The 17,861-nt window shown below is 51.7% G+C and overlaps 1 protein-coding gene across 1 annotated transcript; it reads left to right on the forward strand.

Annotated features, from left to right (window-relative positions):
- Positions 1-3,479: 3,479 nt before the first annotated feature.
- GPX6 (glutathione peroxidase 6) lies at positions 3,480-13,434 on the forward strand. The gene is made up of 5 exons (XM_040645172.1): positions 3,480-3,557; positions 6,582-6,735; positions 10,759-10,876; positions 11,344-11,443; positions 12,708-13,434. The coding sequence occupies exons 1-5, from the start codon at positions 3,480-3,482 to the stop codon at positions 12,912-12,914; spliced, it is 657 nt and encodes a 218-aa protein (XP_040501106.1). The 3' UTR covers positions 12,915-13,434.
- The last annotated feature ends 4,427 nt before the right edge of the window (positions 13,435-17,861 follow it).

Below are 17,861 nucleotides of genomic sequence, written 5' to 3' on the forward strand. Positions count from 1 at the left end.
GAAGTCAAGTAACTTTATATTTTTAAACCACGCTCTCACGTCTCCTGCCGCAGGTGTCCTCTGGTGGTGAGGACGGTGTGACATGGAGAATGGAAGACACGGTTTACAGCACACCGGAATGGCATTACAAACATGGCGGGGGCAGAGCCGCCATCTGTGTCTCTCTCAGGTCAGAGGAGGAGGTCCCCAGAGTCCTGAGAGGGCGGCCCCCCATACTGGGGAAGATGGATGAACCCGAAAAATCTTTCAGGTCGCATCAGGCAGAGGCTGGAATCTCTACGTTGGGGTTCAGGTAAACAAAGTAGTTTTGTTCTGGAACTAGGATGAAGGCATGCATGGAAGCCGTACAGAGTTTTGCTTCCTTTTAGATCAAAGAAACTGAGAATGAAGGAAGCTTGTGGTGAGCATGGGGACGGACAGAAGGAATGGAAGAATCTGGAAAGCAGGTAGAGAGAACAGAAGCTTACTGTGCGTTTCCGAGAGCTGCCCTAATAAAGAGCCACAAACAAGTGGCTGAGACCACGGCAACGTACTGTCTCACGGTCCTGGAAGCTAGAAGTGTGACCAAGAAGTGACCTTGGCCCTGCTCGCCCTGACACCTGTAGGGAAGGAGCCTTCTGTGCCTCTTCCCATGCCTGGTGGCCCCAGGCCGTCCTTAGCTCATGGCAGCGGCACCTCAATCTCTGTCCCTTCTTTACGGGACAGCCTCACACGACCCTCTTCTTACAAAGAGCCTACTCTAGGATGACCTCATCTCAACGAATCACACTGGGAGCAAGCCTATTTTCAAACAAGGTCACATTCCAAGGTACAGAGGGTTAGGACTTCAATATATCTTTTGGGAAGAACATAATTCAGCCCATAACACCCTATAACCTGGTCAGATCATCGCTTCCCTTAGGACTCCTCCTGTGTCCTTTAAAAACTGCTCCTAACTGGGTCACAGAAGCAGTGACTGAGACAAACTGATCTGAGTCTCACCCTTGTCTGCCCCAGGCTACTTGTGAAAGGCAGCAGGCCTGATCTGGGGTCCAATTCAAGGCCTGGTCAAGCTGTTTAGGATTTGATCTGCGACTCAGGCCTCAGAAGTTACCTCTGAAGTCTCGTTTGATAAAATTGTGTTCCATCATGTTGAATAAAAATAGGTCATTAATATATCAAGAAATCTTTCAGGTAGGATCCCAAAGGATTGGCTCAGATTTTACCTAAAATGTCAAGAATTGACACCTCATTGGGTGGATTTTGGGTGATGGAGCCAGTTCAATTGGCCAGGAACATAACATTTATGGAGGGAGGGATACACCTAACAATTTGCCAGTGTCACATCCAGAGTGCTCCATGGGAGAATTTCAAATTAAAGGTGTAAGAATTAGGGAGGAACCAAAGCATTTTAATATACGAGCGATGTCAACAAAGTTGATCTTTAGAAAATCGTACATCAGAGGGCGCCTGGGGGGCCCAGTCGGTGAAGCGTCTGCCTTCGGCTCAGGTCATGATCCCAGGGTCCTGGGATAGAGCCCCACATCGGACTCCCTGCTCATCGGGGAGCCTGCTTCTCCCTCTGCCTCTGCCTCCACCTTGTGCTTTCTCTCTCTCTCTAATAAGTAAATACAATCTTTATAACAAATCATACAACAGAGGCAGAGTGAGGGGAAGGAAGGAGACAAGCAAAGGGGAGAAGCAAGATTCCTGGAAGCAGGTTAGGAAGTGGGCTTTGGAGGACAGAAGGGGAATTGTAGCCTGAGATACCCTCCAGCGGACCAGAGACCCGTTCCTCCCGCCCGGCGTGTGCTCCACACCTTCACTTCTGCTGGAGGCCAGGAGCCACGGTGCTCAGAAGCTCGTCAGGACTGTTGCAGCAGGAACCTGGGGAGTTGGAGTTTCAGCCTCTGGACTTACCGAGCAGCTGTCATGAAGCGTGTCCCGTGATGGCAAGATGAGCCAACGTACACGTCTCAGGCAAGGTTTCGTCACAACCGAAGAAGAGCGAGGGATCTCTGGAGGGAATCCAGAGTTGGCTTTCATTTCACCGTTACCACCGGCGAGCTCTCCGTCCAGGTTCGGGTTTTTCAAGCGTAAAGCGAGTGTGGGAATGGTTGCTTACCTGGGCCCTGCGCTGGGATGAGTCCTTCAGAGTAACGATCACTGCTCAGAGCAGCCCTAGCAGGCAGACTCTAGTAACCACCCCGGTTTTACAGATGGGGAAACTAAGGCACAGAGACGTTAGCTCTCCCTGAGTCAAGGCACACACAGGTCTTGAAGTCAGGGGTCTCTGTCACCTGGCAGTCTGAGCCTCGGCCGTTTTGTGAACTGAGAGCAGGGAGAGGCCCAAGAGCTTGGCAGCGTGCCTAGGTCTGTGCCCAAGGCGGGCGCCTTCTGTAAACGCCCTGGGGACCCGCGAGGCTGGACCGGGCGCCGGCGACCCGGCCAGCCGACAGGCCTTTGGGAAGAGCTCAGAAATCGGAGCGAACAAGCAGCTTGTCTTCCAGGGCGCTCCAGGAGTTCAAGCCGAGCCCGCCTTCGGGGCCGGGAGCAGAGCGCGCGAACCCGCAGGGCCGTGGAGGGCCGGGCTGGGCAGGGCTTCGCGCTCAGGAGGAGGACGTAGCGCCCCGGCTCACGAGGGCTGGAGCAAAGCCGAGCCGGTGAGCAGCCGCGCGAGCCGCCGGCCCGGGGTGGGCGCGCGAGGGAGGAGAACCAGCGCTGCGCCTCCTCGCCAGTTCCCCTTGCCGCAACTGTCCCCTCGCTCCCGTGAGGGCCTCACGACCGTGCGTGGGAGTGGGCCGGGCGCAGACGCCCCCGCGAAGCAAACCGCGCCCCGGGCCGTCGGCCCTCGCTGCCCCTGCGGACGTGCCCTCACCGTGCCGTCTGCGCCAACAAGCTCCTGGCCGGGGAACAGGGGGCTGCGCCGGGCGTGAGACCCTGGCCCCGCGGCCGGACGTCGTCGTTAGGGAGCACAGTGCGCGGTGACTCGGGGCCGGAAGTTGGAGAGACGGGACGGAGGATGAGGCTCCTCCGGGACCACGATTCTCAAACATTCCCGACACGTACATCACGGGACGGTCTTATTTCCAAAAAGCGGATTCTGAGTCCGTGGATGCGGAGCGAGCCCCTAGGAGGCGGGGGTCCCTTGGGGAGGGTCCACACAGCCCGTCCGGTTCCAAGGAGAGGCCTCCACCGCCACCCGCCGGGACACGGGCGCCACAACAGGGGCAGGTCGCCTCCCGGACGCACGCGGTGGAGGGCGGAGCGGCGGGGCTGGCGGCTCAGGCGGGAGGGCGGGGGAGGTGGGCAGAGGGGAGGGACGGGGAGGGGCCGTGGGGCGGGGGCAGGTGCGTGCGCGTGCGTGAGCGCTTGTGTGCGCGCGTGCACGGGGCTCTGCCATTGGAGGGCGCGTCTTCGCTCCGCTCCCCGCCTGGGGCTCAAAAGGGGCCCAGGCGCCTGGGGCACCGCAGACCCGCCTGGCCCTGCGCGCACGAGCCATGCTCCCGCAGCTCTGGGCTTCGGGGCTTTTCCCGCTGTTTCTGGCCGGCCTCGCCCAGCCGACCCAGAAGATGAAGGTGAGTGTCCCGTCGGCGACCCAGCGGCTGCAGCTGCTGAGGACTGGCCTGGTGTCCGGGCACGCGAGGACTTCTCCCTCGTCCTCTCCAAGGCCAGGACCCGCCTCCTGAGCTCGGCTGACCCCGGCGGCCGCTCCTCCGAGACCCGGCTCCGCGAAGCCCACTCCCTTACGCGGACCTTCTCCGCACCGGGCGGTCGTGGAGCCGCAGGTCGACGGAGGGCCCAGGCTGCTGTCGTACTTGCCCCTCTGCCGCTGCCCCTGCTCTGAACTCGGGGCAGCCTTGTGGGTCCGGGAAACGGGACACGCAGGAGCAAGGGGATTGGGAGGGGGCAGCTCAGAGCAGCTGAGACCCGGGACAGAGGAAGAGCAGCCGGCGGACGCTAGAATGTTCTCTGGGGGAGTGTCAGGTCAGCCAAGAGGGGGATAATAAAATACAGAAGGCCGGGTAGTTGTTGGCCAATTTTAATTTTAGGGGGTGGGGTGGTGAGCGGGGGGCGGGTAGTGGGGGGGAACAAAGCTTGGACCAGAGCGAGAGGGTTTGCTGTTAGGTCTTGCGGGTGCCGCGGATCGGCGGGTGCCGTCGGGGAAAGTCTCCACACTGGGGTCAGTAGCCGCTGTAAGAGATGTGCGGACACGCCTCCGGGTGGGGATTCCAGTGCGTGACTGAGGTACCAACAGGTTTTAACTGTAAAACCAGACAAATTCATTCAAAAATTCAGCCTCACCTGTGGATTTAAACCAGTTACGTGTCTTCTATTGGCTGCCCCTCCCCCGGCCCCGTAGAGGGTGGAGAACACCCGTGGTTGAGGGCAGTGGTCCCCAGACAAGAATCATTTGGGGGCTTGTTAAAGCGCAGGGTGCTGGGTCCCAGCTGAGGTGGGGCGGCGAGGGAAGAGTCAAGAAAGCATTCTTGAGACGTTTTCAGTGCAAAAAGGTGCTTTCTGAAAGCCCGGGGACAGGACCCGTGGGCAGGAAGAGCTGCCCTGGGGCTGTGCCGAGTGACTGATGATATACCTGTTAGTGGGGGGTTAGGGGGAGCGTAAATGTCTAAGGAATTTGGGAGCAGGGCCTCCAGGACCTCGAGGGGCTAGCTGCTGTGAGGATAAAGTTATTTTCTCCTGCCCCGTGAAACATCAGTCCCCAGACCTTTAAGGTGATGTGTATCCGCGGACACGTGCTTGGAGGATTGCTGGGCTGAGGGTTACAGAAGTGAGGGTACAGTAGCCAGAGCAAAGTAGCGGTGAAGTGTTAGAGGAGGTCCCTGCGGAGTGTTCCGTCTGCGCTCAGGAACTCCGCCTGCAGACCGCCCGCTGCGCTGACAAGGTCCCGCCTGCCGTCCTTGTCCCCAGTCACCACCCACGACATTTCTGATCCAGCAGGTCCCAGGAACTTGCATTTCTTTCTTTTTAAAGAAAATTCAAGTTAGTTAACACATAGTGAAATATTGGTTTCAGGAGTAAAATTTAGTGATTCATCACTTAGTGCCTGTCACAGCAGGTGCCCTCCTTAGTGCCCGTCACCATCTAGCCCATCCCACGCCCCAGCAACCCTCAGTTTGTTCTCTTACATATAGAGTCTCTTACGGTTTGCCTTCCTCTCTGTTTTTATTTTATTTTACGTTTTCCTTCCCTTCCCCTATGTTCATCTCTTTTGTTTCTTATATTCCACATATGAGTGAAACCATATGATAATTGTCTTTCTCTGACTGACTTATTTCATTTAGCGTAACACCCTCTAGCTCCATCCCTGTTGTTGCAAATGGCAAGAGTTCATGCTTTTTGATGGCTGAGTAGTATTCCAGTGTGTATATATACCACATTTTCTTTATCCATTCGTCTGTTGATGGACATCTGGGCTCTCCTCATAGTTTGACTATGGCTGATATCATGCTGCTATAAACACTGGGGTGCATGTGCCCATTCACATCTGTATTGTTGTATGCCCTGGGTAAATACCCAGTAGTGCAATTGCTGGGTCGTAGGGTAGCTCTATTTTTAACTTTTTGAGGAACCACCACACTGTTTTCCACAGCGGCTGCACCAGCTTGCATTCCCACCAACAGTGTAAGGGGTTCCCCTTTCTCCACAGCCTCTCCAATATCTGTTGTTTCCTGACTTGTTAATTTTTGCCATTCTGAGTGGTGTGAGGTGGGATCTCGTTGTGGTTTTGATTTGTGTTTCCCTGATGCCGAGTGATGTGGAGCATTTTTTCATGTGTCTCTTGGCCATTTGTACGTCTTCTTCAGAGAAGTGTCTCAGGAACTTGCATTTCTAATACGCCCTGGTGATACTTGTTCAGGCCCTCAGCGTACTCTGAGCACTCTGTTATCGGGTCCCTGCGACATGTAAGATGATGCACACAAAATGCTCAAACACCAGCATTTCTAAGACCATCCCCGTCTCTGAAATTAAAAAAAAAAAAAAAAAGGCAACCTATGGGGGGCGTCCAGGTGTATGTCAGCCTCTACTGCCTGGTTGGGGTGCAATTCCAGCTGCAGAAAGTTAAAAGGCTGCATTTTTGATTATTGGATCCCTTCGCACTGGAGCAGAACTGACCTCGGAGTCGGAAAGATCCAGCCCTTCCAGTCTACAGTTTTCTTGGGAATCTACATCCCAGCTTACAGGGTGATATCCATGTGAGAGACAAGAGCTGGGAGCATCACAAAGTGCTTGTCCTGACGCACACACGCGCACACAGGCTTTTTTTTTTTTTTTTTAAGATTCTATTTTTTAAGTAATCTCTACACTTAGGGCTCGAACTCACAACCCCAAGATCAAGAGTGGCACGCTCTACCGACTGAGCCAGCCAGGCGCCCCCACGCAAGAAGGATTTTAACTTACAAGACAGACATTCTAGAGGTGGCCTCACCATAACTAAAAATATGACAGGACAAACTCTCTTCGGTTCTTAGAATTTCGAGGTATCACGTGAAAGGTCTTGGAGCGCTTTGCAAAAGGCCATGGATGTTGGGGGTTGTTGTTCATCGTATTATCGCATCATTGTGGTTTCTGTTACATTCCAGATGGATTGCTACAAGGGGGTGACGGGCACCATCTATGAGTATGGTGCCCTCACCCTCAATGACGAGGAGTACATTCAGTTCAAGCAGTACGCGGGCAAGCACGTCCTCTTTGTCAACGTGGCCACCTACTGAGGCTTGACAGCTCAGTATCCAGGTAAGAGCTCAGGTCTCAACTCTTCTGGAACTAGCTCTGTCAGATGCCCATATTCTAATTCCAGAGGTTTTCCTAATTTATTATTGGGCGAACAGGATGTGGGGCGTAGGTGATCATGGGAGTCTGTCCCCCTAAATCCTGTCACTGCTCCACTCCTTAGGAGGCCAAGAGAATTATCTCCAGATTTGAGAGATAAGATTATCCCAAAGATTTAATCAAAGACCACCTCTCACTGAACAGGTGGGGTTTGTTGCTCTTGCTGCGTGATGCCCTGAGGGAGAACGTGTGCTGTAGGGAGCCAAGGGCTTCTCAGTAAGAACGTGCTAGAAAGAACTTACTTCACAACCTGCACTTGTGTTAGGTGCTTGGGGGAAGGATTTGAGGAAGTGAAGCTTTGCTCTGAATTGGATGCTGTCAGGAAATGAGGAAATGGGGACAGTTCTGTGACCGTGATTCAGATATGTCTTAATAAATCATATCTACGAGGTCAGAGGAATAAAGCAACACTAAAACTGTAGCTGGTAGAGAAGCAGAAGTCACTTATATTGGCAAGACAGGGAGATGCTTGGCCATTTTTGCAGTTTGGACAAGGTTCATGTTTTGTCTGTGTTAAAACATGACTATGGAGTGGTCCTGTTTTTGTCTTGATTTATCATCATCACTGTGACCATGATGTTGTGTGATATTGATGTCCTGTGAATTTTTTTTTAAGATTTTATTTATTTGTCAGAGAGAGAGAGCTAGAGAGAGAAAGCATGAGCACAAGCAGGGGGAGCAGCAGAGGGAGAGGGAGAGGCAGGCTTCCCGCTGAGCAGGGAGCCCGATGCGGGCCTCTATCCCAGGACCCTGAGATTATGTGAGGCTGGATCCCAGGACCCTGGGACCATGACCTGAGCCGAAGGCAGATGCTTCACCGACTGAGCCACCCAGACGCCGCCTGTGAAACCGTTTAACAGGAGAACACGAAGCTGTGACTCCAGGCCAGAGTCTAGCTTTCAAGGGGCTGCCTTTATCCTTCTCATTGGTGACTTCTGGGAACAACAGCAGACAGGACTTACCTTTGATCTCTTGGAAAACGCTCTTGGGTTCCACAGCGCCTTCCCGTGACAGAGAAGACGGAAATGCAGCTTTGTCGTGGGTCATCTATGGTGTGACTGCTATTTGGAAAGATGCCCCATGTCTCCAGGCTCGGCCGACCTTCCACAGTGACCGAGGTGGATTTTCTTCGTGCGCTCATGCGAAGAGTTTAGTATCCCTGTTGATCCAGAAGAGGTTACTTAAAGTTTCAGGTGGATTGTAATAGAGGTAAATGCAGTTTCTGACACGCCACAAACTTAATTTTTCTGCTTTTTTAAAACGCTTTTTTTCAAAATTAATGCAAAAGGTTAGTTGCACCAAATGCCACAAAGAAATGAGTCAAAATAATACATGAACAGTTTTTAAGAAAAATTTTCCACATGTTGACATTGGCATCTATTCAACTGATCAAAAATATAAAGTCCCATCAATTTGTCTTTTTTTCTTTCTTTTTTCCATCAGTTTATCTTCATGGGACTTCAATGATAAGAAATCCAAGAATTTTCTCTTTTTTAACACCACTTAAATTTAAGTATATTGCAATCTCACCTCTAAGACACATGGTTTGCCAAATTTTGATATTCTAAAAGTAACATTCAGGGGCACCTGGGGGCTCAGTTGGTTAAGCATCTGACTCTTGATTTCGGCTCAGGTCACGATCTCAGGGTTGTGAGACTGAGCCAGCGCGGAGCCTGCTTAAGGTTCTCTCTCTCTCTCCCTCTGCCCCTCCCCAGCCTGCTCACACCGTCTCTCCAAAAAGAAAAAAAAAAGAACGGTCAGCAGGTGCTATGGTCTGAATGTTTGTGCCACCCCAAAATTCCTATGTTGAAATCGCAATGCCCAGTTTGCTGGTAACAGGGGTGGGGCCTTCGGGATGTGTTGAGGTCAGGAGGGCGGCACCTCCGTGAATGGGATTAGTGGTTTTATAAAAGGGGACTGCACAGAACCCTCAGCCCTTGCGCCAGGGGAGGGCACAGCGAGAGGCCTGCAGTCTGCAACCCAGTGGAGGGCCTTTGCTAGAACCATGAGCTTGGACTTCCAGAACTGTGAGAAGTAACTTCTTATCTTCACAAGCCCCCTGGCCTATGGTATTTGTTAGAACAGCCTAAAAGGACTAATGCAGAGGGGTCTGCTTGATTTGGGCAAAGATTACCTGGAAATAGCCCCTTCTTCAAAGAACAACAAAAAACAAACGGTTCACATTCACCAAGAGAACCTAAAGACTTTTCAAATTTAATGGTGAAATTGTGCATAAAAAGATACTTTCAACAGTGCAGATTATAGGAAGATCTGACATTGGAAAGAATTTCGGGGTCACTTTATATTTATTATTTTTATGTATAATCAACCCGAGGGAAAACCTGAAAAGCTACAGACTCAATCTTTATTTAATTTATATAAAACCTCAGGATCTAATTGTAAGAGCGTAAACAACAGTTTAGTATCATTTAGCAAGTAGGGGCTTTCCTCCCTTCAAAAAGTTAAATTTGAAAAAAAAGAGTCGTGATATATAAATGGCAGTTCCATGGAATGTGAATCTGCTTTTAAATCTGTTTCACTTTAGTTTTAACTTAAGTTTGTGTTAAATAGGGAATATATTCACATTGAAAATTTTAAAGATGCAAAAGGGTTTAAGAGTGAAAACTTCTGTGGGTACCTGGGTGGCTCAGTTGGTTGAGTGTCTGGCTCTTGATTTCAGCTCAGGTCTTGATGTCAGGGGTGTGAGTTCAAGCCCTGTGTTGGGCTCCATGTTAAAGAAAAAAAAAAAAGGAGCGAAAACTTCCACATTTCTTCCTTTTGGGTAACAAGTTCATCAATTTATGGCGTAGATTTTCATAAATCTTTAGTGTATATGCGAGCAAATCTCTCTCTCATATTCGCAAATACGCACCCATCTGATTCCGCTCCTTGCTCCTTCACATGATACAGAATCTCGGATGTTCTTCTGCATCAGTACGTGACGCGTTTCCTCATTTATCTGAAGCCATAGTTTTCCTCCCTGTTGCTGTGACATAAATTACTAAACTAGTACATGAGAATTTTTAAAAGCGTCTCATTCAGAATTTACTCCAGACGGAGAAGTTGAGAGAGTTGAAGGCCTTTGCCGAAGGACTAGAAGCAGGCCTGCTGAGTGTTTCTGCCATGGGAAGGACGTGTTCTGGGTGGTGGAAGAGAAAGGCGACCCACAAGGATGGGAAGACACTGCCATTATGCAGAGGGTTTTAGGGGAGACAGCAGCAGGTGGAGCTGAGTCTGGGTGGGGCTGGCGGGCACTGGACTGAATCGGGCGGGACCGAGAGTGGCTGGACGGGGAGACACTGGTACAGGTCTACACAGACAAGTTAGAAGCCCTCCTGGCAGCAGAAAAAGCAGTTTGGCGTTTGTAGCCTGGAATCCCGGCGAGTGTCCCGGGGGGATGGCATCAGTTAGGTCACTAGAGTTGACAAGAGGGTAGAGAATGCTGGGAGCCGGGCTCAGATTTCTGCTTTCCTGCGCAGCTCCCAGGTGAGGGCTGTTGGGAGGATGACTAGGGTGTCAGATGTGTCATCATGGGGCACATGGGGGAGAGGGAGCAGGTCCATTTTGTTTGCCGTTTCCTTAGAAGTGTTTGATCAGTCAGTCCACCACTGAGGAAGGTGGCCGTGGCATTTAAATTTTGATCCCCTTCCAGATCCAGCAGGCCCCACCCCACCCCCCAGGGGCTAACCGTCCGTGCTTTCTAGGGGCACCCTGCTGGCCGGGAAAGTGGAGGCACGGAGGGAATGGCAGCTATTTGGGTGTGTTTCTGGCAGCCCGTGTTCTAGCGTTGGGCTCTCCCTCCTCCAGCTCTGTCACCTCGAACCTTCCCCTCACTGTACGTGTGATAAGTGAACCCATCGAGGTCCTCCTCTGCTCCAGGCCGGGCCCGGGGCCAGGCTGCCCACGCTGCTCCTTGTCTCCCCGCAGAACTGAATGCACTACACGAGGAGCTAAAGCCTTTTGGTGTCGTCGTGCTGGGCTTTCCCTGCAACCAATTTGGAAAACAAGAACCAGGAAAGAACTCAGAGATCCTTTCTGGGCTCAAGTGAGTGCCAGCGCGGGACCCTGCCTAGGCCCTGTCAGGATTTCCCTTCCTCCTTCTGCCTGGAGGCTCCTTCTGGAATCTTCCGGGGTGGGTGGTGGATCACTGGGTTCAGGAATATCATCGTGAAGCGTCGCGTGCAAGCTTGTGCGGCTGGCAGTGCCCGAGCGTTCACCCCGCCTCAAGTTCCCGATGGTGACACTAGGGGAATATCAACGGGAGAAGCAGCCCAGGGAAAGGAGGGGCTGTGGGGAATAGAAATGAATCAGGAATCCTGACCTTAAAATAGTGCCTTGGAATTGTCTACTGGCTCCGTAAAGCATGAAGTCCCGACCCCCAGGGAGCCCTTTCCTCACCTTCCCTGTCTCCGCCTCTCCCTCTTTAACTTCCTTTTGTGGAGTTGTCGTGGCCGTTACCATCCCTCCTTGTCCTAACGTGGACCCTCTTGGGAACACGCTGGTTCATTGCAGGTATGTGCGTCCAGGTGGTGGCTTTGTCCCCAATTTTCAGCTCTTTGAGAAAGGGGATGTGAATGGAGAAAAAGAACAGAAGGTCTTTACTTTCCTGAAGGTGAGTGACCACCCACCTGCCGTGAATTGGTCGGGTAGGTAGACATACCCTGAACGCATGGGGCTCATTTCTAGGGTTGAGGTTGGACTCCTTGGAAAGAAATGCTCAGAGAGGTTCAGGAATCATGGCAAGATCCGTTGTGAGGCGTGAGCTTCAAGTACAGGAAACAGAACGTGGCAGTTCTGACGTGGACCCGACACCCCCCACTGAATGGCAATGATTCGTTCATTCGACCGTCAGTCACGGAATCCTCCTAGGCATGGTGCCACACAGGGACCCCAAACCTACTGACAGGGCCCAGCCTGTCCGTGAGGGGCCCCTATGCAATCAGGCAGACAGACATGGGTACAGAATGGAGAGTGCCGTGTGATAACTGACCGGGGAGCCACTGAGTGTTACAACCACAGAAGACCGCAGAACCACCTGAGGTTCTCTTAGGCCACTGGTTCCCACTGCTGGCCTGCCAAACAAGTCTGGTCGTTGTTGAACTTTTCACCCATCCATGGCAAACTGGGGGAAAAAAAACAACACCACAATGTGGGAGTTTTTCGCAAAGCCCAGTTTATTGACTATAAAAGACCATCACTGAGTCTGATACTAAATTCATATTTGGTTAAATCATACACATTACCATTTGTGTTGCCCAAAAATGGTGATACAATCAATTTTATTTTCTTCAACCTAATACTTAATAATCTGTTAATTTTTAAATTACGGTTAATAGTTGACTCTTGATTTTCCTTACTGTCAAAGTAAATGTTGGTTATTCTACATTAATCTCCAAGAAAACAGTTATTGTACTCTTACCAGACTATGAAGCCCCAACCCTGGAAGCCACTACTCTAAACCAAACCATTTATTTTTCAGCTAAGAGAACTGAAGCTATAGAAATGATAAGGCTTATCAAAGAAAAGAGAAGACAGCGTTTTCCTGAAGCACCGTGATAGACTCCTGGGAGGGGCAGACAGGGGAGGGAGGGATATTTTACAGCGTTTTCCTGAAGCACCGTGATAGACTCCTGGGAGGGGCAGACAGGGAAGGGAGGGATATTTTCTGTTTTCGTCATACTCTAGCTCTCGGTGGTTGGTTGCTAGTTGCTATGTTGGTGATGTTGCTTTGAAGTGTCTGTGCTTCGCTGGGACCAAGTCAGGTGGTTAGTATGTTGAGATGCAGGATGGCGAGTAGACCCTCCAGGGTTGGGGGTAAAACTGGATCACACAGAAGCAGGAAAAAGAACCTTCTATTCTTCCTATCTCTGCTCCAGAACTCCTGCCCTCCAACCTCTGACCTTTTGGGCTCATCAAACCAACTCTTCTGGGAGCCCATGAAGGTCCACGACATCCGCTGGAACTTTGAGAAGTTCCTGGTGGGGCCTGACGGAGTCCCTGTCATGCGCTGGTTCCACAAGGCTCCCGTCAGCACGGTCAAGTCAGACATCCTGGAGTACCTGAAACAGTCCAAACCCGAGTAGAAAGGCCCCGCCTCCCACCTAAAGAACATGCGTAACACTGGACCCATCTCTGCTCCTCGTTCCTTCCCACCCGGCGTCCCTGTGACCAAACCGTCCCGTCTCACCCAAGTGTGCGCGCACCGGCGTACGTGCGTTCATGTGTGTGTTTGAAAACAAGGGAAGGAATACCTTTGTCCCCAGCTCTGTGCTCCCAGAAGATCAAGTGTTTTCCACTCCGTCCCAAAGGAAAAGCATGTTTCCAGGTAGATGGTTCAGACTACCCAATGTCCCTAAAAAAGCAAGGCCCAGAAGTTATGACATCTGTCCTCTCTCCATCCAGAGGGTCTAAAGAAAGAAGCAGAAACAGGAAGCCTCTCAAGATCCCCTTTGTAGCCTTTCTCTCTTCCAAGATAAACCTGCGTCGTAAAACGCTTTCTCCCGAATGAGACCTTCACTCCCCTGACGCCCTGTAGTTCTCTTTCTTACAGGATCTCTGAAGGCTGGCCTCACATGAAAGGAGGGGCATCTCCATGATGGTGGGTCCCAAAGCCCCCTCTGGGTCGGACCCTACCAGAGCCTTCCTTGGTGCGTGTCCCTTAGTGCATTCAGGCCACGGCACCTGGGCAGGGATGTCCCTTCATTCTGAAGGACGGGCTTTCCCTCACCCTGAGCTGCCCCACCTCCAAACTCCTTCCTCTCACTATATCAATAAAGAGAATTCTGCAGCAGTGGGCTTCCCTCAGTGTTTTCGCACCCCCATATTATGTCCGGGATGTCTTCCTCTCTCACTTTGTCCTCGCTTCCTCGGATACCTCGCCTAGCTCCTCACACAAGCTCTGGACCTTTCCTTGGCCCCTCAGACACAGGTGGGGCTGGCTGTTGTGGAGCTGCTGTGAGGGGTGGACGCAGACCTCCTAGAGCCCGCCGTCCCCCTCCCGTTCCGGTCTCCTGGGCACCCACATGGGAGGTGGCCTTGCTTTCTCGGAACAACAAAGACGCAGACGGTCGAACTATAAAGTTCCTGCTCACTGTTAAAAATCTAAAGAACACATAAAAACAGAAGAGAACTATACCAAAGCCTCCTAATCAGAGTAGAGAACGTGCCGGGAGGCCTGTGTAGCAAGCTGTTTTATCACCGTCGTTCAGTCTTCCACGTGAGGACAGATTTCAGAGTATCAGAAGCTACGAGAAGCTGGTATGAGGAAGTGAAATAAAATAGCTGTTTTTCTCCTCCCTTTCAAAAATTACTTTGAACATATTTCAAATATTTTTTGCACTTTAAATTCTTTGTACTTTAAACCATTATTTTGCACTTGAGAAGTAGAGGGACTTTAAGTATCAGTGGCAATGAGACACCGCAATCCTGTTGTGAACCAAAACAGGAATGATCCTGACTTAACTTTATACAGCAACACGAGAACTGACAAGGCCAGGGAAGACAAGGAAAGTGACTCTGGCTTCCAGAAGGAGCAGGGGCACTCCCCAAGCCCTGGGACCGCCAGTGTTGGCAGGTCCTCAGGGAAGACATGGCTTCTACACAGTAACAGCCACGAGGGGGACCTGGGGTCTCAGCTCCAGGAGTGGGCTGCTTCTAAAATTCAGACGTGGTAGACACATGGAAAACATTTTCCAGACGCTTGGGTGCTTTATCTTCTTGCACTCAGAATCTAGAAAGGAAAAGAAAGTCTGGCTGGCTGTGGCCACAGCCACAGGACGTGAGACTTCGCGGACTCAGAAGGCACCAGCGCAGTCATGGGGCGGGGGGCGACCCCGGAGCCAGCTTGCAGTGCTGGTGAGAACGTGTCTCCCCGTTGAGTTTCTTCTGGGTCTCTCATGGTCTTGAGGACGCCTGGCACCTTTGCAGTCCTCAGAGGGGGCCCAAATCCGTTCCTGTTGTCAGATCAGAAGCGTCAGGGTCCAGGCAGAGGGTGGAGGAGGACAGGGCCACACAGTGTGTACGGGTCCAGCCTGAACCAGAGAACGATGGTTGCACGAAACTGAGTCCTCCGGGGGAGCGGCGTCCCTGCTCCATGGAGGTCCTGGAGCGATGAAGGAAGGGGCTCGGCTTCGACCCGCGGGCGTTCTGCGGGGTGTCTCCCAGGGGCTCCACCCGGGAGCCGCTCTGCGAGAGCCAGGTGCCCTCCTCCTGATGCCCCCCAGCGGCTGACGCCAACAGAAAACCACGGTGGCTCTGGGGAGACCAAGCCCAGAGAAGCAGGAAACTAACTTGCTCAGGGAGGTGAGTGTAGGTGGGGGGCGGGTGTGGGGGCTGCAGACCTGATCAGAATGTTGCCCGTGATGATGACAATGAGGAGAATGTGGAAGTCTTCGTGAAGGGAGGATCCGGAGATAAAGGTTCCCACTTCTCCCCTCTTCACCAGCCCCTTTATCAGACCTTGGTCCCCAAGGAAAGCCACACGCGGAGCCTTCTGGACGTGGGCAGACTGGCCAGGACTGTCTTGGGAGCTCCGGTCCGTTACAGTAGTTAGAACCTTCCTGTTACTGTCACGGTGATTGTCGACACCTCACTGGCACTCTTACCGCGGCCGAATTTTTTCTTCGAATCAGAGGTTCCTACAAACTATCATGCAAATTAGATAAGCCGGAGCTAATTGATTCCAAAACCAGTGTTTTCACATAAATCTACCCCACAAACCACCTAACAGGTGTCTAAAATGACGAATGCTCCGCTGATCACCAAACATTCGAGGAGAGTCCCTGGGCAGGACGGGGGGTTCTAAAGTCCTGACAACCAGGACTCAGACCCTCGCTAACCACCTGTTCCCAGAGTTGTGAAGCAGCCCACTGCTGGAGGCGAGACCCCAGCAGTTTCCCTCGTGCCTGTACTGCGTAGACGCCATGTCTTCCCTGAGGACCGCGTGAACCCCGGTAGCTTCGGGGCTTCAGGAGTGCCCGTGTTCATTCTGGAAGCTGGAGTCCCCAAATCTGAGAAAGATGGCCGAAGTCCATCCCAGAGAAGGTCAGATGTTAGCCTGTGGTCTCAGAAATCCTGTTGGCTTCTGTTCCCAGTAGACAGAAGCTGAGACTGGGATCCAGGCACACACAGTTTCCTGAGTGGTTTCAGAAGCCGGAATCCGTGAAGCAGGGTGGGCAGAGGAAGAAAGAAGACAACATGAGATTTCTGCTAGAGATCAGCTCCAGGATAAATCACACTCTCCTTATTCCATCTCGAAGGAAGAGGGGTGGCCTTCTGTAACTCAGGCCAGTGACCTGTTGACTATGGAATCACCCACGGGCCCCGGGGACACAACCTCCCAGAGGAGGTGGCTTCTTTGAACGAAATTCTCCGAAGAAGGGGCAGCTCTGAGCCACCAGCTGCCAACACTCCGCACAGGTGGGGGTGGAGGCACCATCCCGCTAAGGCAAACCCGCGTAAGGCCCTGGAGACTACCTATTACCCTCCACAAACAATGTATTACTCAGATGAATCCCCCATGGAGATCCTCATTCACTCACATTTTCCCTTTCTCATCCTCTATCGATAGGGAATTAATTCTCAGAGTGATATCCCCTGACCCCAGCAACAGCATCACCCGAGAACTTGTTAGAAATGCAGTTTTTAGATCCCTCCGGACTCACTGAATCAGCAACTCTGGGGAAGAGGACAGCAATCTCTGTTTTAAAAAAGCCTTCCAGGTGGTCCTGGTACATGCTAACATCTGAAGACCACTGCCCTGGGGAATGGAGGGTCTGCAGAAAATACTGTCATTGTGACACAGAATGAATGAGGACAATGTCTCCTGTACTCTCCGTGGTTACCGGCTCCTCTGCTCAGCCTTGTCCACACTGCGTCCCCCACTCGGCCAGTAGGTGTTCCTAGGGCTCCAGGGTTGACGTGGACAATTTGGCCATCCCCTTGGCTTTCAGTGTCCTCAGTCTCTGACCTTCATGGGTTCCATGTGGGTCCAAATTCTAAGTGTGTTATCCGACAGACTTCCTCGATCAGACTTTGGTCAGGCTCCTCTGATCCGCCTTCTCAACCAGGCCTGGACCTTGGCCAGCCTTTACCAAGAATCCTGCTAGGTCAGTGTAACCTTCTGCCCTTGATACATCATCTTTGTGGTGTTCTGTCCACTCCCCGCACTCTGCCTGTTGGCTGTACGTCCCCACGTGTCCCTGCTGTCTTCAGAGCTGGGTTCAGTCTTGTTCCTCCCCTGCCGTTCCTGGTCTTGTTGCAATCGCCTTAAGTAAAGTCTTCTTTACTGTTTTAACAAGTCAAACAATTTTCCTTTAACACATCTCCCCGAAGACTCCCACATACAATGTGATTTGGAGCCAAGGGGAAGTCTCCCTTCACCCTGCCCCCCCACGCACTCATCCATTGCTTTGACTAGAGAGCTTTTTCTTGCCCTTTCAAGTGTCAAGTCAGAAAAGTTATTCTATTTGGATCTGGGAAGTTCCCGATAGAGATTCTGCCCCCTTCCTACCCCCCAAATTTTCCCTATGAAACCATACAGAGTACCCACCCTTTTTTTCTTCTGCGGAAAAAGGAAGAGAAATGTATTTTTAATTCTTTCAGACGTGTTTTGGCCTCTGAAATGTGGTGTCCTGGGCCCTGCGTGAAGCGTTTCATATCCTCAGGGTGACACCTGGAGCATTCAGGCAGCTCAGACCAATTTTTAGGTGATAATTTCCAGAGGAACTAAGGGAAAGATAACGGAGAATCTTTTCTTTTTTCAGATCTTTTCTCTCTCTTTTCAGTTTCCCCTGTTCTATTCTTGGCCTCCAGCAGACAAATCAATAGGAATTGAAATTGAGTGTCACCTGACAAATTATTTTTGGAGAACCTGATGCTCTGATACCCTAACCCTGACACCTAAGCCCGGGAGCTCTGTCTTCACCTGCAAACCTCAGAATCAGTCATATACGGACAGTGGCAGTCTGCTCCAGAAATACAGAACGCTCAGCTTGATGGGCTCATGGAATCGGTGTTTGCTGTATTCTGAT

This window comes from Ursus maritimus, unplaced genomic scaffold (genome assembly GCF_017311325.1).
Source record: "Ursus maritimus isolate PB19 unplaced genomic scaffold, ASM1731132v1 scaffold_30, whole genome shotgun sequence".
NCBI lineage: Eukaryota > Metazoa > Chordata > Mammalia > Carnivora > Ursidae > Ursus > Ursus maritimus.